The sequence below is a fragment of the Hydra vulgaris genome, chromosome 12 (assembly GCF_038396675.1).
Source record: "Hydra vulgaris chromosome 12, alternate assembly HydraT2T_AEP".
NCBI classification, from domain to species: domain Eukaryota; kingdom Metazoa; phylum Cnidaria; class Hydrozoa; order Anthoathecata; family Hydridae; genus Hydra; species Hydra vulgaris.
Genome location: NC_088931.1, coordinates 77,045,001 through 77,067,780, shown reverse-complemented (window position 1 = coordinate 77,067,780; position 22,780 = coordinate 77,045,001). Strand labels below are relative to the sequence as shown.

Here is a 22,780-nt window from a genome sequence, read left to right as displayed (position 1 = left end):
TCTATGAATACTTGTAGAAAATATATTACTTGTAAATAAATTTACAAATGTTATGTATTACAATAACAAATAAAAACTTCAATACAAAAATATAAAACTTTTCTATGTAAAAAACTCAAATAAAAGTAAACTTACTTTATTTTGACTTGCTTGATATTCTTCTTCTAACCTTACATTTTTTTGTTTAATATTTTTTAAATCTAATTGTAAGTCATTCATTAGACGCTCAAGATTTGCAGCTTTTGATTCAATACGAATTCTTTCTTCTCGTTCTTTTTGTATATCAGCAGCTAAATAATCATTTTAATTTTTTATAATAATTATAAATATAACATATTTAACATATTTAACATAACTAAAATAGTAATTATTATAAGCGATAAACAAAACTATTGACTGAAAAATAATGTTGTTGTCTGATATTATTTATCATCATTGTCATTACTATTAGTAAATTATGTATTAATTTTGTTTTATAAAAATATTATTTTATTACTTGGCTATAGTAAGGAATAATTATTATGAGCAATATATATATATATATATATATATATATATATATATATATATATATATATATATATATATATATATATATATATATATATATATATATATATATTACTTTATATTATATAAATATATTTTATATTTTAATTTGACATGAAAACAAGAGCAATATGTTATTTCAAAAACAAAAATAAAAAGTTTAAAGCTCACATTCTTTTTCTAATATCTGTATTTCCGATAATTTCTTTTCCTTTTTTTCAGTAGACAGTTTTAGAATTTGATTCTAACCAAGAAAATAGTATTAAAATAATAATAATAATAATAATAATAATAATAATAATAGGTAAAAAACAAAATGAATAAAAACATAATTACAGCAGTGTTTGTTTTCTCCATTTCATATTTAGCTTTTACCTGTTTAAGCTCAAATTCAATACTAGCTTTTGATTTTTCAACAGCAATAAGTTCATCTTGTAATTTTTGCATGGCAATGGCATCACTTTTATATTTTGTTCTTAATTGATCAACTTCATCTTTCAATAAAGCATTTTGTTTTTCACAGTCTCGCCGAGCATCATTAGCATGTTTAACTGCGCTTATTTCTGCTTCTAACGCAACTTGGGCTTGCATAAGTTCTTTTTCAATATTACTCTGAAAATAAAACATTAAAGTGTGTATATAAACAAATATAATTTAAAAAAAAAAAAAAAAAAACAGACTACATTTAAAAAAAAATAAAAAAATAGTTTCTGAAAATAAATATAAACTTCAAGATACCTTAGCTATTCCTAATAATCTGTTTTTTTCTAATAGATCTTTTAAAGCATGATCTGCAACTGCTTGGGTTTTTCTGTAATCGTTCTCAATTTTCTTTAACTTTAAATTTCCCTCAGTTTCAATTCGTAACTTTTCTTTTAAATCATTATTCTAAAAGAAAAATGTAATGACTCTTGAAACTAAGCATTCGCAAAGGTCTTTTTTTGATAAGGAAAATAATAATAAAAAACTTTTACATTTCTTTTTCAAATCGTCTTTTTTTAAATTATAATGAAAAAAAAACAAAAAACAATTTATATATAACAACTTATTGATTATTTTTACCTCTTTTGCAACTATAGCTAATTTTTTTTGCAACTTATTGCTATCTTCTTTAGTAGAATATTCATTGTCTAACTTTGATTGCAACTCTTGAACTTTTGCTTCAAGTTTTTTTTTTGCATCAGCTTCAAACTCTGCTTTACGTTGATTTTCCCTCATATCGTGTTTATACAATGCTGCTGCTCTTTCTAAATCTCTTATTTGAGCTTCTGCTTTTTTACGCGATTCCACCTAAAGAAGTTTACAAAACAAACACATTAACAAAATGGAATGCGACAAACAAAAAGATTTTTTTTAAATTTTACCTCCTCTTCCCAATCTGTTGTTAATTTTTGTTGTTTAAGCTTCAAATTTCTGAGTAAAAAAAAATATATATTTTAAAATTTATATCTAGAAAAAACAAACTCTTTAAATTTTGATAAAAATTTATTACTTAATTATTTTTTCTGAGTCATCCTTAGAGTTCCGTTCATTTTTTAGTTGGTCCTCTAATTCTTGAATTCTATTTGACAAGTTTTGAATCTAAATATAAAAAAACATAAAATAAAATCATGGTTTATGAACTTCAAGTTTTGATTTATAGTTTTCTAAATCAAAACTTCTACAGTGTTTATTGAAGCATTAACAATCGGTATTTTTGGTATTATGAGTTGATTCAATTAATAGATTTGGATATTATGCTGACTTTGGTATTATTTTTACATGTTGTAATGATTATGTCAAAATAATTAAATAATAAAGACACACATACAAATATACCAGAGTTCTAATATCAAACCTTTTAAAAAGTGTTTATATAACAATTATATAATTACTACATCTTTATAATATAATAATGATATAAAAAATAATATAACTACTTTATCTTTATTATTATCTTTCACTTCGGAACATTCCTTAAAAAAATGTAAATTATTTTTAATTAATAAACTTTATGATATATCATCATTAATAACATTTATTAATTGAAATTCAAACTATAGTGATAAATCTATCTTACCTGATTGTTTCCAATAATTCTAAGAAAACAACAACAACAAAATTATTTAAAAAAAGAAATTAGTCTAAATAATTAGCAACAAATATCAAAATATACTAAACACGCAATATCTTTACAACTTTTTTTAAGCCAGTGCAATAAATACAAATGATAAGATTGATGTTATTTTTTGCTATAGTTAAGTTCTATATATTCTTACCAAGATTTAATGAATGACTATAGGCTATCAACTGTCATTTTCAATCGAACAGGCTGGTTCATTTTAAGAATATTTCGGTAAATCAATTTGATTAAAGTTATAATAAAATTTATTGTGTAAATTTATTAATTAATGATTGATTTTATTAAACTAGCAAAATTCATGTTAATCAGTAAGCAACGCTTTAGTCTTCATCTTTTGGAAATTTCAAGTATTACATTTATATTTTTGTGAAAATGTTAAAAAAAAATTTTTTTTGAAGCTCTTTATTTAATATTATTTATGTTTTTAATATTATATGTTCAACTTTTATTTATTATATATCATTATACACTATATATTAAAAATTCAAACTATGTATTCAATTTAATTTAATATTATGGGGAAAAAGTTATATTCTGCTAGCTAAACTGAAAATGTCTTATGCATAATACACAATATTCTCAGTGAAATGCAAGTTTTAAAGGCTACTAAATCCTAATACAAGTAACAAACAATAAATTTATGTCAGAGTGAAGCTTAATTCTGGTTTTCGGTTATATGGGAGCTTGTAAAACAGCACATAGTAAAGAAATTTTTAACTAACAAAAAAGATCTTATGGAAAAAATTATTGTGATCTAGTACAATGATCCAAAGTTTCCCAATAACTATTAAAGATTCAATAGTAAGCATGCCACACTTTCAGTGTTTGCTATTAAAACATGCCAGACTCTCTCTTTTTTTAAGATAAAGTATAAAAACTCACTGTAAACTTTGTTGCACTACTTGCTTCACTAGTTGCTAAGGTGCACTAGTTGTTTGAGCTTCTACCCCATCATCATAAGGTTGCATCTCTTTATCTTTTTTAGGAATATACCATGGTTGCTGCTCAAGTGAGCTGCCATCGTTTGTTTGATCATTTAAAACTCCATCTTCTGCAACTCGCCATTTTTTTAAGTGTAAATGTTCCTTCATGCTCAAAAATCTTTTATTCCTCTGGTTTTTTTCCACAAACATTGTTGTTTTAAAATTATCACAAATTCTTTTTTTTTTTTTTCTTTTTGTGTTTTTCAGACACATAAAAGTTCTTTAAGTTTTACTTTCTTGCTCTTTAACTCCTTTCTTCGTTTTCTGTTAAATCCCAACTTAAACAGTGGTTGCGTGCAGTCTTGTTGGGAGTAAACTTGTTTAGATAAAAACAGCAACAACAAATTATTAGCAAGATAAAATAATTTTAAAAAAAGTATAAAAAATATATATATATATTAGACCAGTTCAAAAAAAATATTTTTTAATAATTAAGTGGCTAGATGTTTAAATGTTGTTAATTGATGAAAAAAAGTAAATCATTAAAGTTTTAAAGCATTATTCCAATATTTAGTAACAGCTCAATTAAGTTTTCTTTTCAATGGGGTTCTAAAATTAAAAAAAAAAAAAGTTCCTTAAAAGTAGGTCAACCTGGTACTCAAAAGAAGTAAAATAATATATAAATTTCAAAAATAATAATTGTTTTATAAAAATTTTTATTAAAAAATTTTTATTTCTTATTAAAAACTTGTAAAAATATACTTTTTTTATTTCTAGTTAAAAAAACCATAGTTTTTGTGCAATTAAATCTAAAATAATAATTGTAGTATGAAATTATCATTTTTTTTGAAATTTTTATATAATTTTGCTACTTTTAAGACCCAACAGTATTAGGTCCCTATTATTTTGAAAAAAGTTTTTTCAAAAGTATGTCAATACTTTTGAAAAAACTTCTTTTTTCAAAATAATAGGGACCTATTAAAAAGTAAAGTTAATTGAGCTGTCCCTAAAACACATTATTTAAGTTTGCAATTTTGAACTAATTTTCCTGACCACAAACCAAATCAAAGGGTAGCCCAAATAAAGTTCAAAAATCTTTTTTTTTTATATACAATTTTGAAATGGTCTAATGTATTTACACATTTGTTTTTATTCTTTTAATAAGCAACTATATTATTTATAATCCACTTCTATTAAATTTTTTTTTTTTTTTTTAATTTAATAAAATCTACTAATTTTTGTATTAAGTTTTTTTTTCTTTCTACTTTTTGCAACTATTATTCAAATCTAAAAGGCATATTTGAGTGTATAGTTGTTGTAGTGATATGTGTTGTTTTAAGCTAAACATCTGAAGCTGAAAAGTTAAAACTTTTCAACATAAGTGCATAGGAAGTCTAGATTAAAAACATCGGAGGAATAAAACTTTTATTTCTACAACTAAACTTGCTAATTTTTTTAAGTTAATAAGAATCATGTTATACCTTTGTATTATTAGTATCATCGGAGAAGAAATTAAAATAATGACATAAGAAATTAATATAATGACAGTAAAACTGCCAAATTTTACTAAATAATAGAGGTAATTAATTACCTGTTATGCTTGGAGTAAGTAAAACCAACAAACGGTAAGTGATTGCCTGCAAACACCTAAAGGTACAATAAAAAAAAATTCTCTAATAAAGTATACTTTTGTAAAAAATTAATATAATTACACCAGATAAACAAAAAAAAAAGACAAAAAATGACATGCCTTTGATAACTCAAATGTTTCACTAGTTTTAGAGTCTGGTTCAGGAATATCATCAAAATTTGATGTATCGTCATCACTGGTCATTTCATGAACTACTGGAGCAACAGCTGTAAAAACACATTAAGTTAATTTTACATTAATGTTTTTGAGTAACAAAACATATAAAAAAGCAATTGGGTGGTTTAATAAAAAAAATAAAAACAAACAATTATCATACTGCTTCGAATATTGTCCCAGTCCCAAAGGTCAGTTTGAAAAAATTTTTGATTTTTTATGTCATCTATTCCGTTTCTACCAAGACGTTGATCTCTGCAATAAAAATAAATAAATTATAAACACTACTACTACTCTATTTCAACCAGAAAATTGATAACAAAGAAAAATCTCTACAGTTAAAAAATATTTCAAGCATAAAAGAAAGTGTAAAGTTTTTTAAAATTATTTTACTAAAATGTTCTACCACTACTCCAAATATCACACATTTAAAAAATGTAAAGCAAAAACTAAGAAACCTTGTTGTTAAAAATCCGCATATTAATTTTTTACAATTGCTTGACATCTCAATATAATCAGGAAATTGAAGAGAAGTTTTATGATTCATGATTTTTCCTAAAATTCAAAAAATATATCTAATATCATTAAATAAATATACACTCATCTTGAACGTTGTTTAAGATTAACTGAAAAAAGAAAAATTCCAAATTTTATTAAATTTTTTATTGTATTGACATCAAATATTGATTACAAAAAACGAAGAATTTTTTTTAAAAAGAAATAATCTAAGAGGCACTTGTTTCAGAGAACAAATTTGCAAAAAGCATTTTTTTTTTTATATATTTAATATTTTAATTTTTTTGAATTGAACTTTTAAATTTTAAAAAGAAAATGATCACTTTTTTATTTTAATTAGAACTTAAAAAAAACTTTATGTTACGAAAGCATAAGAAAAGATTGTAATGTAAAAACTCAATGATTTACACAAATCATTACTTAACACCGTTTGTAGGTGTTACACTAAACAAATTATTTATTTTTTAAGATTGAGATTAGTTTCTTGTTAACCTTTTTTTTACAAAGCACTTGATATTGTTACAAGGCTTAGCAAAAAAATAATTGCATAATTTGAGTTACCAACTTTATGAGCTACTGCAAGGGAAATCCCAAGTAATTTTTTATTTATTTATTATTATAGAATTATAATTATACAAGTAATTTTTGATTTATTTATTATTATAGAATTATAATTATACAAGTAATTTTTGATTTATTTATTATTATAGAATTATAGATTTTACCTATAACTAAATTAAATTATGCCGAAAAAAGTGATTTCTACAAAGTTTTAAAATAGTGATTTTCTTCAGAGTTTTCTGAAAATTTTCTAAAAAGCTGCATTTTCATGCTTTCATGCATTTTTTCATGCTTTCTCTTTTAAGCTGAGTAGTTATTTTTGCAGCTAACGATGTAATCACATATTAAAACCACATATTAGCCAAAATAAACAGTAGTTAAGTTTTCAAGTTTTCAACAACATTCTTTCAAAATGCTTGATTTTTCAAACTTTTATTTTTTTTAAAACAGTTTTATTTAAGCTAAACATCAAATAAAATAATTAGTAAAAGAAAATTTTGTAGAAACCTATTATAACCAAATTCTGCTTTTGAAATTGACATTCACCTGTTTTGCAGACGAGGACTAATTATTTATTGCGATATGAAGATTACCTCTATGAAGATTACCATCCGTGTTGACAAGCTCCTTCTATCCATACCCGCAATGAAAATAGGAGTTTTATATTCTGCTGTTTATAGTGAATATGCATTTATATATACTACATACATCTATAAATGCAGTTATGTATATGCATGGTGTGCATTTAAATTCGTACATTTATGTGAGAAAATGTATATGATTATGTGGCAACCTATCATCATATATATTTGGGTACTTTTATATCATATATATTTGGGTACTTTTGCATGTAAATCTTTTAAAAGAAGAATTTAAAATAGAATTGGATATAAAAAAAAAATTTCAAATGTCTAACTTATTTCAACAAAATAAGTTAGACATTTCATTTATTATTTTAATAATTATTTTAAAATAATTATTTTCAAAATATAAAAAATAATTATTTTCAAAAAAAATTTACTTCCCCTTCCCTCAAAATTTTAACTGCCTCCTTACCATAAGTACCAATTAGGGAGTCATCACAAAAAGGTGGATCACCTAAAAAATTGTTTAATTTTAAAATTTTGAAACATTTAAACATAAAAGTGCATTAAATAATTTGAAAAAATGAATTTAAACATACCAACAATAAGTTCATATAAAACTATTCCCACAGACCAATAATCACATTCTCGCCCATAAACACCTTGACTTCCTTGAGATTGTAAAACCTAAATTGAATTTTAAAGAACTCAAAAATTATAAATATAAAATATCAAAATTTATTTAAAAAAATAATGAACATTTATTTTATAAACAAAAACTTTTAAATGACAAAAATAAATTTAGAAGTTACCTCAGGTGAAATATAATCTGGAGTTCCAACTGCAGTGTCAGAGCGTACCAAACCATCTTTGTCCATTCTCATGCAGGTACCAAAATCTGCTAATTTCAAGTGTCCATTTTTATCAAGTAACATGTTGTCTGGTTTTATATCTCTAAATTCACGTAAAATGTTAAAATTTCTTAAATAAATTAGTTAGATTACACAAATATTTTTTGCTTTTTCTTCTTCTTCAGAAACATTGTTTTTAACTTAAAATCAGTCGGATCATCATCATGATCATACTATCATAATCATTGAGATAATCATCATTACCATTATCATCATCATTGAACATAATGTCTACATTGTAATATTATCTATCTAAAATTAAAACAATTGAATACTATCTAAAATTGGTTGACTAAACCAACCAATTTAAAATAACTAGAGCAGCAAAAGCACCCAAAACACCAAAAAACATTTTTAGGTAAAACAAAAACAGATTATATTGTTTACACTATTGTATTTTCCTTAAAAACTGTTAGCTTTTTGTAGCTCCATCACATAAGAATTATAAGGTCGTAGTTTTAATGTAACAGTTATTTCTGTAATTGTAATCAATTACATTAACTACAATTACAAAGTTCTGTTGATCATGCACCCCTTTTTTATCTATTAGGCTGATGTAAATGTAAACATTTATATGTTTACATTTACGTAAATATGGTTTTCTGGTTAATTTAATGGTAAGAAGCTGCTTAGAATTTCATAACAATAAAGAGCTAAGAAAACGTATCTTTAAATATGAATGATGTTGAATGGTATATCTTCAAAAATAAATTTTTTACCATTATTATCATGTTTACCTGTGAATAAAACCATATTTATGAAGAGCATCAACAGCTAACACCAGCTCCATTATGTAAAAGCGTGCCCAAACTTCTGGAATGTCATAACCAGACATAAGGTTAATAATATCTCCGCCTGTAAGAAAATAAAAACAAAACAAAAAACTTTCACAACAAAAAGTATAAAAATAAAAAATTCAATAAAGCAACTTAAAAAAACTAACCAGGCATATAATCCATAACCATGTATAAAAATTTTTCGTCTTGGAAGGCATAATGAATCTAGAATTCAAGATGCAATAAAAAATGTGCACATTTTTTTATTCACATAAAATTTCATCATTTTTTTAAAATAAAAAACAATATTCTTAACTTTGGGTTCTATGAAATTCAATATTTTAAAGAATCCTAAGGAATAGGATTTTTTATAAAGATTGCAATTGCATTATTATTTTTAAGATTGGAAAAAAAAAAGTTTTAATTTTTATACAATTTCTTTTAGAAACACATAAATATTCTGCAGCTGAATTTCCAATAACTTTTTTCAATAAAAATGTTATTTTATTATGAATGATAAATATTATAAAGAATAACTAATTTGAGATGAATTTATTGACTAACAACAATCATGATTCCTTACTAATCATAAATAGGCATGAAATCATTTATTTGTAAATCTTTTTTAATTTACATGATGGCATTTTTTTTTATTTCAACATTTTTTTTCTAATATACAAATTTTTAATAGAACTTATTTTTCTACTATCCAAATTTTTAATAGCACCACTTTTCAAATTTTTAATAGTAACAACCACTCTTGATGCACTTACTAAGACACTTCGTCACATTTGTTTGACAAAGTTCTAATTGATCTGTAAGTAGTTTTGAGTAAATCAATGTCAAAAATTGTTATGTTTCTACCATAAAAATTTATTAGTATCAATTGATAATATTTTTCACTCATGATAACATAAGCATTTGCCTTTAGTATCACTATTTGTAACTAAAAAATGTTTCACTCTTCATTGAAAAATAAATACCCCCAAAATGCAGTTAGAACCTTAAATAGTCATATTTTCACTATGACAAGGTTTTAACTGCGGTTATAATGGTAATTAGAAACATTTTACTTTAAAATTTTGTGATTGAAGTAGTTAACTACTTTTAAATTTTATGACTGAAACAATAGTATAATTACCATATCATCCAACAAAATTCTACTGTTATACTATACTTAATAACCATTACATTATGGCCTTAAAGTTTAAAAGCTTTTAATCACATCCTACACTCTAAGTAAAAAAGTTAGAAACTTCTACATTAGGATAGGATATGTCATATACAAATAATAGGGTAAAATTTTCTACCTTTAAAGGTAGAAAATTATACCTTTAAGGTTGAAAATTGTACCTTACTAAAGGTATATCGCATATCCTAACATAAAAATTTTCACCTTTTTTATAGTGTGTATTATTTTAATAGTTGAGGAACCACTAGTTAGTAATCTCAGTCCTGGAGAGGTGCAAAAGAAAATCCTTAAATTGTGCAAGTTTAAATTTTTGGTTAAATATTCAAAACTCTAGAAGTTGATGGGCTAGTGCCAGCATTTTTTCATTAAATTTGACATTAGCACAAGTCATAGGTTCATTTTTAATCCTGGGTATATAATTTTAGCACAGCAATGTTAGAAAAAGGTCATAGGTTCATTTCAATCATGGATTTTAGCACAGCAATGTTAGAAAAAGGAACTAACTTGTAGTTAAATAGTTTTGCTATTAAACAATAGTCCATGAAGTCTTAAACATTTATTTGAATAACATATTAATAATGATAAGGATTTTTTCTGTTAACATGTTTGAGGGTCTTTATCAATCCAAGTGGACTATAAAAACCAGCTATCCTTGTGAGCTTTTCAATTTAATTATGAGCATTATCCGCTTTCTGGACACATAAATGACTAGGAAGTAAGTATTTTGTAGTATTCAAGTTAATGCTAGAAATCTCCTTTTAAAAATGTAACACACTATTTGATATTATACTGTACCAATTTTGAGGGATGCAGCAATTAGACCAAGTAACTAAACTGCTCATGTCGCTTTTCCTCTAACACAACATCCAATACTATGCAAAAGGCACTAGAAAAATGCTTTCTGGTATTGTCCACCATTGATTCAGTCCATAATGATCAGAATTATTGTTTGATTATTGTATAATATGCTGCCAAAAACTGTAGTTTTTGGTCAAAACTGATATAAATGAAAAGTCAGTTTTTAAAAACGATTTTGGCAGTTTTTTTTGTATAATGTTTTTTGAATGTTTATTTATTATAGATAGGTACAAAAAATCAAATTTGTTGGAAAGCTCAACATGTCATTTCATTTTCAAAATTTTGAATATTGAATAAAACACGCAAATATATTTGAATATAAAGTATTTGAATACTCAAACAGAATGGCCAATTCTTTATATTAAAAATTTTTATATTTTTTCTGGGTTATCTATTTAAGTTAAATTGTACTAGGCATGATGAATCACATCTTTGAGGCACAGAAGGTACATTGGTGTCAACCTGCATGTAAATGTAAGAAAACCTATAAACTTGTCTCGCTGAAAATTTAATACAAAATATTAAGGATCATTTGAATTCATTTGGTGCCTGTATGGAGATGTAGCATAAAAATCAGATCATGATTATTTGATGAACCTTAAAAAAATAATTCATTGTAAGTTTTATTTCAAAATATAAACATAATGTTAGAACACTTTGTTTAAACAACTTTGTTAATAAATAATGTAAGATAAACTTGCATAAGTTTTAATATTTAACAAGAAAAATCAAAAACTACGGTTAACCGCAGGTTGTTTTTTTTATTAAAACCAAAACCGCGGTTTTTTATAAATGCAGTTTTTGGAAACCCTACTATCTTAGTTTATTTTAAAAAATCTTTTTAAAAATCATTTTTATTCATAATACAGCCTACTTTTAACGTTGCTAATAAACATTTTATTACAAATTGTTCAACTTTTTTTAATATTGTTAATGTATATGATGAAGTAAATTAAAATTATATTATTTTTTTTTATCAACTATATTCAAAATTATACATTCATTAACTGACCATTAGAGATAAGCAATGGTTAATGAAAATGTGTGATGCAGGCCTTGATTTGAATAAAAAATGCCTAATGCATCAGCTTAACGCAATATTTGACGCCATAAAATTCTCTTTATTTTTTTATCTTTTAAAGACATCAACTTTTTTAAATTACTGCAAAAATATTAATTACAGCAAAACAAGTTGAATGTTATTTAATGGCTTTTTTATTATTACTATAAGGGAACGTTTATTTTATAATTTTTTTTTTTAATATTAAATAAATAAGTTTAATATCTAATTTTTAGAAATGTTTGATATTAACAATTTTCTTTTTTTTTTCGACATTTCCATAAATGAATTAAAATATGCTAAATTTTTGAATTTTTAAAATGATTATTTCTTAAACTTCTAATTGGGGCTTTTGCAACTTCAAATGATTTTTTATTTAAAAATTTTTTTATTTAATAAAAATTAGCGAGTTACAAATAAAAAAATTATGTTAATTTATTTACTTTATTTATAAGTTTATTATTAAAATAATATCGCTGTATATATCATTTAAAAAATAATCGCTGCGATTTAACTTGTGTTACAAAAAAAAAAGTTTAACTTAAGTTTAATTTTCAATATTTAATTATATTTAGTAATATTTTTAAATAAATTTGACAGCTAGGTTAAACCCAAGAATTAATTTTAATAAACTTAATAATATTTTTTAAATTAAAATTAAATTATATACTTTTTAATTCTAAATTAAATTATATATATATATATATATATATATATATATATATATATATATATATATATATATATATATATATATATATATATATATATATATATATTTATCAGAATAAATTAATATATTCTTATTAAATTAGTTTTAAACTAAATCATATATTTTTTATCAGAATTAAATTATGTTTTTATGAAATTTGCTTCAAGCTTAAAAAATCAATCATTACAATAAAATAAAAACAAAATAAAATTCAATTTTTAATTTTATTTGAGTTTTTTTTATTTTGAAATTACAACACTATACGTTGATATTGAGACCAATGTTTTTATATGATTTTTGATGAGCATGCAATTCTCTATCACAATATTTAAATGAAAAAATTTGGTATTGCCAGCAATTAGGGTTTATCGTAACTTGTTAGTTGGAACCTTGCCAAACTAAATATTAGTTGACTAAACTTACAGATAGAACTTTGGCACATTGGTAGTTGTAATATCAGTAAATAGTTTTATTCACAGTAAATTTTAGTTTATTTTGTTTGTCATGATACAAATAGTCCAATAAAGTCATAATCTCAATTTTGGAAAAAATGTCATTTAGAAACTTGTGAAACCAACGTAACAACTTTATTACTAAAAAAATTGAATGCAAAACCTTTGCTATCAATTAAAATGACAAAGATTTTAACATATATCATAAAAAACTACAGTGGAATATAATATGTGCAAAAAGTATATGGTCAGATTTTATTTCAATCATTTAAAAAACCATGCTAAAGTCATCAGTTGCAGCCTATCAAACAAGCTGCTTATAAAATACAAAGATTTTTATGGCTAACACTTCACAACTTTTAGAGAAAACTAAATAAAGATACAATAAACTAGAGTCAAAACCAAGGTGCTCCACAATTGATTGCCAGATAGAAAAACCACAACAAACAACGAGTTATTTAATTATCACATTCACAACACGAATAAAAATGCTGAAAAATACTACTAGTATTTACATTCTTCACTGAGAATTCTGTATTGCTACTTTATCAAATTGTATTTAATAATAATTATAATAATAATCATTATAAGATAATAATATTACAAGTAAACAAATAAGAAAAAATATTTATTTTAAAAATAAAAAACACATATTTCATAACTATTTTGAAAAGATGTATGTAAATTAAAAAATTTTAACCGCCATAATCCATTCAGAATTTGCATGTGCCATAATATCACGCTCTTCCCAGAAAAAAGCTGATTCAGACCTTTTAATCTAAAGAAAAATTGAGATTACTACAGTCATTTTATAAGGACTCATTTCAACCTACTTTCTGTATCTGCTCCTGCACAACACTTGAACATAAACAATATTGAAGTGGACTAACTAAGACATAAGAAAAATAATATAACAGTACAATTTAACTTAAATAGATAACCCAGAAAAAATATAAAAAAGGATTTGCTTCTGGAACAATTATTTGACTATGAAGCAATTGTATATATAAAAAAAACAACACAGGAATTTAAAATAGAAAAAATGAATTTTTAGCACTGCTTGATTCTAGGGGTTTTAGGTTGAATTTCAAAGACATGAGGTTTTTCTTCAGATTCTATTAATATGTATATGTACAAGCTGGAATGTGTTGAGAATAAAATCGAAAGCGTTCCTTCTTAGCCCAAAATTGATATTTTCTGAAATCCAGAAATAAGCATTTAAAAAACAATATTAATTTTATTATTTAAGCTTACTTTTATTACAAAAATCATAGAAAACCACGTGACATTTCATTTTTTTGTCTTCAAAATGTGGTTAACTTAATATGTAATAATACCTTAAATAGTTTCACTAATAAAGCTCTTAAAGCGGTTGATGACTTGTTTAGAAATATTGTAAAAAATTTTACAACTTTTTTTATTTTATTTTGTAAAAGTCATAACTACTTTTTATAACATTTTTAATTAATAAACATTTATTTTAAATAACAATAAAAGTAGATAAATATTACATATCAAATAGCTCATCTTTTAAGGAAAAAAATCATAATGAGTCCAGAGATTCAGTTTGTTTTTGTTGCTGTAACAAAATAGACAACTACTCTCTTCGCAGTATGCCATCATTGGTAACACTAGTTCGAGACTATGTCCACGAAGGATTCAGTTTTGATATAAATGCATTTCCCACTGGACTTTGTTGCCGTCGCAAAAATGCTCTATATGCCAAAAAGGTTATTATATTTTATAAATATTTTATTATATTTAATAAAATTTTTCTAAAATGTTTCATTAAAAATACAAACAACCTTGTTCACAGCAAGGAAAGCCTGTAAAAATGATAGAAGAGTTTTGGAAAAGATGAGAGTTACTTATAAAGGTAGGAAGGATTGCTCCAACTGAGAATGCTTATGTCCAATTTGTTGTATGGTATTAGACAATATTTTTGATGAAACAGAGTTAAAGGAGCAAAATAGAAATGAGAAAGACTCAGGAGTGAACAAGGTGATTATTCTGGCTTAGGCACGTAACATCAAGGAGAATAACCATAATCTTGGAATGCTTACTAAATTAATTAATCTAAATCAGCTCAAATTTTTTGTGGCTTCTGACCTAAAGCTCATAAACGTACTTCTTGGCATATTAGTAAAAGATTTTGCTTAATTTTATTAATTTTTACAAGTAGCTATTAAAACATTAAATCTCAGAATAATAAAATAATTTATTATAGAGTCATGGTGGAAAACATGCTTGTTGTTACTGTACTGGTACAATAAGCTCATCAGGTGATTTGAGAACTTTTGCCTCCTTAAGTTCGGATTACTATCTGTACAAAGATGCAGGATATCCTTATAAGACTATGCAATTACTCAATAATGTTATTAACCCATGTTTGCTTGAGGGAGATCCTAGAAAATTTATTCTTGATACCATCCCTCCTCCGGAACTTCACATGTATGAGCATGTTGTGACAAAAATTGTTGACATTCTTTTAGTTAATGAGGACCTGAAATCTTTTTTGAACAAAAATACTGTAATGTGGCATGGTTAATATGGTGGCAGATTGGATGGACCAAACTGTGGTAAATTTCTCAAACTATTAGATGAAATGATGCTGGTAACACAAATTCAGTTATACCCCTGCGTTGAAACCCTGCAGAAGTTTAGAAAAGGTAACAATTTATATATATATATATTTATTTACTTTTATATATATATATATATATATATATATGATATTTATTATAATATATTATTAATGATATTTATTATAATGGATGATTGGATGATGAATGGATGATATTAAATGATATTTATTATAATGGATGGTCATGAGGGCTTTTATAATTTTTTTAATGAGAGATAGCTAAAATAATACAAATGATATTGTTTTTATATCAAAATAAATATCATTTATATTAAATGATATTTATTATAATATAATAAAAATATTAATTTTGGACTAAGAAGGAATGCTTTCGATTTTATTTTTAACACATTCCAGCTCATACATACACATATTAATAGAATCTGAAGAAAAACATCATGTCTTTTGAAATTCAACCTTAAAACCCTTAGAATCAAGCAGTGTTAGTTAAACCAAGTCTCAAAGTATGCAAAGGCTAATGTCAGTTGGGTTATTGTTATTGTTTTTATTTTGCCTTATTTTATTTGTTTTATATTTATATTCTTTCACATCTTTTTATAGTTTTGCAATATTTTTTAGTTAATTACTTTTTTACTTTTGATATTCTTTTTATTATCTTGTATAAATTTTTTTATTAGTTTTATGTTACATTAAAATTTTCCTGCTATAAATTGCAACTAATAGTTAAAAACTCCTAAAATGTATTAGATAAAAACAGCAACATTATTTAAAAAAAATTGCGTTGACAAAAGTTACTGCTGTTTTTATAAATATTCTATCATTAAACATTTTTGGAATAATGCTTTAAATCATTTGAAGACTTTTGTTTCACCAGAATCAATGTTGTTTTGAAATGACAGTTTGGAATGACAATTAATTGAATTTGGGATCAAAAAAGTGTTGATACTATAAACTTCTTGGTTTTTCAAGTCAGAAAAACATATTTCCAATGACTTTGTTAAAGTCTGTTATAACCAACATTACTTTGTCATCTAAAAAAATGTCACATGACTTTGTCACATTCAGAATGCAAGCAGAATACAACCCTTTAGAATGCAACCCTTTCAGAGAGCAATATAAAGGCTCCTTTAAAATCCTAAGACGTATATCAGCTTTTTAAACAGACTCCAATCTCGTACAAAAATGAATACTGATAAAAGAAAGGTTGAATAGGGTTGTAGCTATTGCAGATTTTAAGTACAAAATTCTATAAAGCATCTAATAAATTAAATTTGTTGGGACAGAATGTGTTGTGACTTGAATTTCTTGTTTGTAGAGCACAAAAAACAAACAGTTTAAATAAGAAGTATCAGTGCTATGAGAGCTGAGAAGTAAGCTATGAGAACTGAGTTCTTATATAAGACAAAACCCATTAATTAATTAAAGTTTTGGAATATCCAATACATAAGATATTTTCAGATTGCAGATATTTCAATTTGCTTATTTAAGATTATTGGTTGTTTGGCTACAAACTTTCCGCAAATTCTTTACCAATTATTTTCCATTGTAAAATTCAGCACTAAATAATTTTTGTTAAAAAAATTGATTTTAGACCTTCATTAAGGAATGATTAAAAAATAAAAACTTAAATAAACTTAGTAACATGGTTTCAATGAAAATTATAGCATTTGCTCATTGTGTTAATAGTGTGAACAAAAGTTTAAGTCAAAAAACAAAAAAAGTAGTTTAAAGGTAGCCAAAATCATTGTTTTGGCAACCAAATGTTTTATTGATACATTTGACAATGATTTGAAGTATATCAATCTTACCATTTCAAATTTACTAAGTAACTTCATGGCATATACTTCCTTGGTATCTTTATGACGCACCTAAATGATATAAAAGTATTAACAGATTTAAAAAACTCCCTGGGAATTAAATCTGTGGATATTAAGATAACAAGATTGTTTACTATCATTATATTTCCATGATTTTTAATTTAAAAAGCACAAGATTTGAAGTAATAACAACTAATATAATTATATATCTTGAGCCAGGGGTGGAACCTCATGGTTGTCATGCAGCACAAGACAACTCATTTTCTCAAAGGGTTACTTAAATTTTGAAAAAAATGCCTGGCTGTAACCTGACATTTTTTAACCAGACAGTTTGATACTTACAAAAGAGTGTTTATTAATAAAACCATATTTCGAACTATGAAGATTTTATTCCATGTGATTATTCAAAAGAAACCCTAAAAAAAGCACCTCAAGTACACTACATTTAAATATGTACATAAATTATACACAACGTTTAAAAATGAATACACTACGGTGCATAAAGTTATATAACTTTACTAAAAAGAGCCGATTAAAGTTAAATTAGTCATACACGCAATTTTAAAAACAGTATAGTTGCACTTGTTTACAAGTGCAACTATACTGTTTTTTTAAAATGCTGTTGCATTTTGAAGCATGTTTTCATTTCAATTCAAAGTATGAAAAGTTCTTAATTAAACATGAGTTTTAAAGTTACATTTTCTTTTAATTCAAAATACTCATGTACCATTTTTTTAAATGTATTAGCTGCATTTTGAATCACGTCTATGGGCACATAAATTATTAATAACATCAAACCTTTTGTTTTTCATTGGTAAAGTAAATTTTTAAAAGTAATGTAATAAAAAACATTATTAGGGATGGTATTGAGATTGGTTCAATATTAAACCCTAAAAAGTTTTCAAACCTTTTTTCAATAATCAGTTTCTTTCTTTATCAAAGCCCTGGTTCAGCAGATGCAAAGCATGGAAGGTAAAAGGAAGCAATAGCTCTATTGCTTCCTTTTACATTTTTCATGCAAGTGCATGAAAAATGTAAAAGGAAGCAATAGAGCTGTTGTTGAATTACTAAGTTCGCAGCTTAGGAAATATATTGATGGATTAATTTTAGAAATATTTGACCCTCAACAATCAATTGAACACTGACTTCACAAGTCAAAATTTAGGATTAAATCACATGTATCATAAAAATAAAAAAAAAGGCCGTGTTACAGGGATCAAAAATGATTTACCCATCTGTAATTTTATTCCGCAGCTAATTAAACATCTTAAATACCTCACATATTCCTTTGTTATAATTAAAATCCATTATTTTATTTTATCAACATAATCCTTTCATATATTTTTAACACATTAAACCACGTTTTGAGATTTTGGCAGTTAAAAGTCAGGTTTTGTTATATATATATATATATATATATATATATATATATATATATATATATATATAAGCTTGGTTGAGAATGGCATGTGATTGTACACTACTCCTGACCACGCATATAAAAGTTTGTTGGCAACAACTTGACCACGACTCTCAGATATTTTGCAAACATTTCAAAAATGCACAAAAAAAAGCCTAACTTGTAAGGCAAGAGACAATTACAAAAAAACTTTACTCAAAAAATTATAACTGTATGAGAAAATTTTAATAAATTATTTTTATAATTACATTTAAAATTAATAACTTTGAAATTTTGATCTTTTTTAATGTTTTTATAAAATAAGCGACACTCTTTTATATAAGGTAACAACTTGCTTTTAAGAATGTTTTAATATAGAAACAAACAATTTATTCTAGTTATTATAGAGTATTATATAACTTTTTTTTATTTTAACAAGATTCATATAAAACAAAATAAAATTTATTTCAACAGGATTCAAATGAAACAATACTCATCATATTGTATATTGAGTTTTTCAACAGTCTTGGTTAACCTCTGGTTCACCTGTAAGTCACTATATATTTAAGTATGATTATATTCTGTTTGAACGTATTGCATGATCTTCAGTCACCCATAAGTTGCTGCCTGTTTATTAGATTATTAGTTTTATTAACTTAAATAATTACTAAAAATATTTTAGTTTTAAGTCTTGTTATTTATAAAATTAATCATGCAAATTAATTTTAAAGATTTACATTTATAATTGAAAATACATACAATTTGAATAAAGTAAAATTAATTTATTAACAAATAATCTTTATATAATTTATACAATATATCATTTTAAATTTATATAATTTACTTAACTTTTATATAACTTAGTAATAAAATTTATTATATATGATAAACTTTACAAAACTTTGATAACTTAAAAATATATATTTATTTTTGTTAACAACGAATTATAGTAAATTGTTGCTTTTATTAAAAGCGCTTTGCTAATATAAAAACATTTGATAGAAAAGATTAAAGTTTATGAATTCTTTTAGCATGTATTCAAAATTCATTTTTATTCGAACATACATCTAAAAAAATCTGACCAGCTAAGGTCAAATTGTTGCACCAAAATATTATAGGCCTGGTCAGACATAGTATTCACCATTTCCAACTAAGCCTCTATATATATATATATATATATATATATATATATATATATATATATATATATATATATATATATATATATATATATATATATATATATATATATATATATATATATACATATATATATACATATATATATACATATATATATACATATATATATACATATATATATATACATACATATATATATATACATATATATATACATATATATATATATATATATATATATATAGAACCCTTAGATGTTGTCCGAAAGTTTTTTCCATATTTTGTTGACAAAAAGTAAAAATTAAAATGCAAGACCGGAATTTTTTTTTTTTAATAATGATAGACTGCCTGCCCCAACAAAACCCTCAGTCGATGTAGCAGCACTCCCTTGCGGGTCAGGCTATTTGTCAGTCGATGTAGCAGCACTCCCTTGCGGGTCAGGCTATTTGTCAGTCGATGTAGCAGCACTCCCTTGCGAGTCAGGCTATTTGTCAGTCGATGTAGCAGCACTCCCTTGCGAGTCAGGCTATTTGTCAGTCGATGTAGCAGCACTCCCTTGCGAGTCAGGCTATAAGATAGTCGATGTAGCAACACTCCGCGCATGATTTACAGTAAAAAAAAAAAAAATAAAAACATTTTATCAAAAAAAATAAAAATAAAAACATTTTATTAAAAAAAATAAAAATAAAAACATTGTTTATATTGTTAAAAACATTCAGAATGTTTTTAAAAACATTCCAGTCAATTAAATTTGCGTTTTTGTAGTTTTTTTATATAACAATTAATTTGTAATAAATTAATGGTTTTGACTTTCGTCCAACACGGAAATGTTGGACGAAAGTCAAAAGTAATAAGAAGTGACGTATGTGTTGGCGTAAGAATCACTTTTTTACTTCCGCTCTTCCTAAAGCCAACAAACTATAGATCTATATATATATATATATATATATATATATATATATATATATATATATATATATATATATATATATATATATATATATATATATATATATATCAGTGGTGTACACTGGATTTTTAGATGTTTGAGTTTTGACACTTACAGGCATTGTATAAACTTCAAACTTTTTTATGTTTATGCTTATATCAAAAAATAAATTTTGCAAAGAATTAGGGTGAATGGAGCTTGGGAACAAAAAAACCCTAATTTTTGGGCCCACCCAGCCCATAATGTGGGAACAACAAGTTTATAAAATATTTTCTTTACTATTTTTATCTAAATTCATATTCATCAACAAATTTCAAACTTCATGCAATAATTCCTTATTTTATTAAAAACTATGACTATTTAAAGTTTTAAACCCCTTAATTTGAGGGGGCTGTAAACATTACAGGGTCATAAACACTGAACACTAAGAGATTTTTGCATGAAACTTAAAATTTGTTGATGAATATGAATTTAGATTCTTTGCAAAATATTATTTTTTGATATAAGCATAAACATACAAAAGTTTGAAGTTAGCACAATGCCTGTAAGTGTCAAAACTCAAACATCTAAAAATCAAGTGTACACCACTGTATACACCCACCCACACACACACACACACACACACACACACACACACACACACACACACACACACACACACACACACACACACGCACACACGCATGCACACACACACATATATATATAAACAATTATATAGTTTGTATTTATTTCCATTTAAAAATTTCTTTATTATTTAAACAATTTTTATTAATTTTTTTATTTCTTAGTCATTTTACTAAATTTTTTACTAAATAATTAAAACCAGCACACTTAACCAACAACCAGTACAAAATAACTTAAAAGTATAGAAATAAATTTAAAAATTCATATTAACTAAAATACTATAGTAATGATCCTAGCTAAAAATTGCTTGCAAAATATCTCTATATACAATACTGTTAGCACTCTAGTTGAGAATTTTTGAGTCGCAAAATCAATTTGAAGAGAAAGTTATAAAACCAAAAAAAAGTTTTATATAAAAAAAAAAAAATTAAACTAAAATTTATAAAATTGAAAAAAATTACCAGCTTAACTTCTCCAAATGCACCACGACCTATGACTTTAATCTCATTAAAATCTTTTAAATTGATACGAGATTTTGCAATTTCTTCTGCAGCAGAAGCATCTTAAGTGAACAAATTTTAAATTTTACCAAATATAATCCATTCAAGCTAGACAGCCAGCTTTAAAAATATTTACATTACTTATTTAAAGATATAAAAAGTTATTTTTTTGTTGTTACTTATCTCACACATAATGTGAGATTTAAGTACAGAGCATAAAATAACAGGTTAACATTCGACACCAAAATCTTTCCCCTTTTCAATAAAAAAATTTCAATAAATAAAAAATTCAAAATACTATTTAAAAAAAAAGTTTGTTTTTTTATACAAATTTCTAAACATAATTAAAATGTAATGTCACATTTTTTATTTTTTTATTAACATATCAAAATATTGAGGGGACTCTGCATACTACTGCATATACAAGCTACTGCATAGACAAACATGCTGAATTATATCTGTTATTTCACTTAATACATGAAAGTTACATAATTTTTACCCAGTTGACCCTGTAAAACTTGAATGAACTTTGATGAACTCATTGGTTTTATCTACCTCTCAAAAAAGGTCATCCAGCATGACCCTTGATTACATCCAAAAAACTTGCTAGAGATCACATCTGTCAGTTAGAATTTGCATGCAAAACATTTTTATTACACAACCATAACTACAGTCCGGAGCTAATTCAAACCTGCATATTGTAATTTGATAATATTCTAC

At 24.6% G+C, this 22,780-nt stretch overlaps 1 protein-coding gene across 2 annotated transcripts in view; it reads right to left on the bottom strand.

The window, feature by feature from the left end:
• The window catches only part of LOC100201834 (rho-associated protein kinase 2), a 54,522-nt gene that overhangs the window by 20,475 nt on the left and 11,267 nt on the right, over positions 1 to 22,780 (bottom strand). The window contains exons 3-23 of one of the 2 annotated variants that reach the window (XM_065814512.1): positions 22,022 to 22,122; positions 17,434 to 17,493; positions 13,721 to 13,798; positions 8,914 to 8,971; positions 8,708 to 8,825; positions 7,872 to 8,013; positions 7,659 to 7,746; positions 7,532 to 7,573; positions 5,857 to 5,953; positions 5,562 to 5,653; positions 5,345 to 5,451; positions 5,186 to 5,241; positions 2,609 to 2,627; positions 2,469 to 2,504; positions 2,042 to 2,130; positions 1,914 to 1,962; positions 1,612 to 1,839; positions 1,288 to 1,437; positions 886 to 1,161; positions 721 to 793; positions 136 to 290 (exon numbers count right to left, since the gene is read on the bottom strand). In XM_065814512.1, the coding sequence (XP_065670584.1) occupies positions 136 to 290; positions 721 to 793; positions 886 to 1,161; positions 1,288 to 1,437; positions 1,612 to 1,839; positions 1,914 to 1,962; positions 2,042 to 2,130; positions 2,469 to 2,504; positions 2,609 to 2,627; positions 5,186 to 5,241; positions 5,345 to 5,451; positions 5,562 to 5,653; positions 5,857 to 5,953; positions 7,532 to 7,573; positions 7,659 to 7,746; positions 7,872 to 8,013; positions 8,708 to 8,825; positions 8,914 to 8,971; positions 13,721 to 13,798; positions 17,434 to 17,493; positions 22,022 to 22,122 (2,114 nt within the window). The remainder of the gene's footprint in view (positions 1 to 135; positions 291 to 720; positions 794 to 885; positions 1,162 to 1,287; positions 1,438 to 1,611; positions 1,840 to 1,913; positions 1,963 to 2,041; positions 2,131 to 2,468; positions 2,505 to 2,608; positions 2,628 to 5,185; positions 5,242 to 5,344; positions 5,452 to 5,561; positions 5,654 to 5,856; positions 5,954 to 7,531; positions 7,574 to 7,658; positions 7,747 to 7,871; positions 8,014 to 8,707; positions 8,826 to 8,913; positions 8,972 to 13,720; positions 13,799 to 17,433; positions 17,494 to 22,021; positions 22,123 to 22,780) is intronic. The other variant, XM_065814513.1, reaches the window with a different exon arrangement.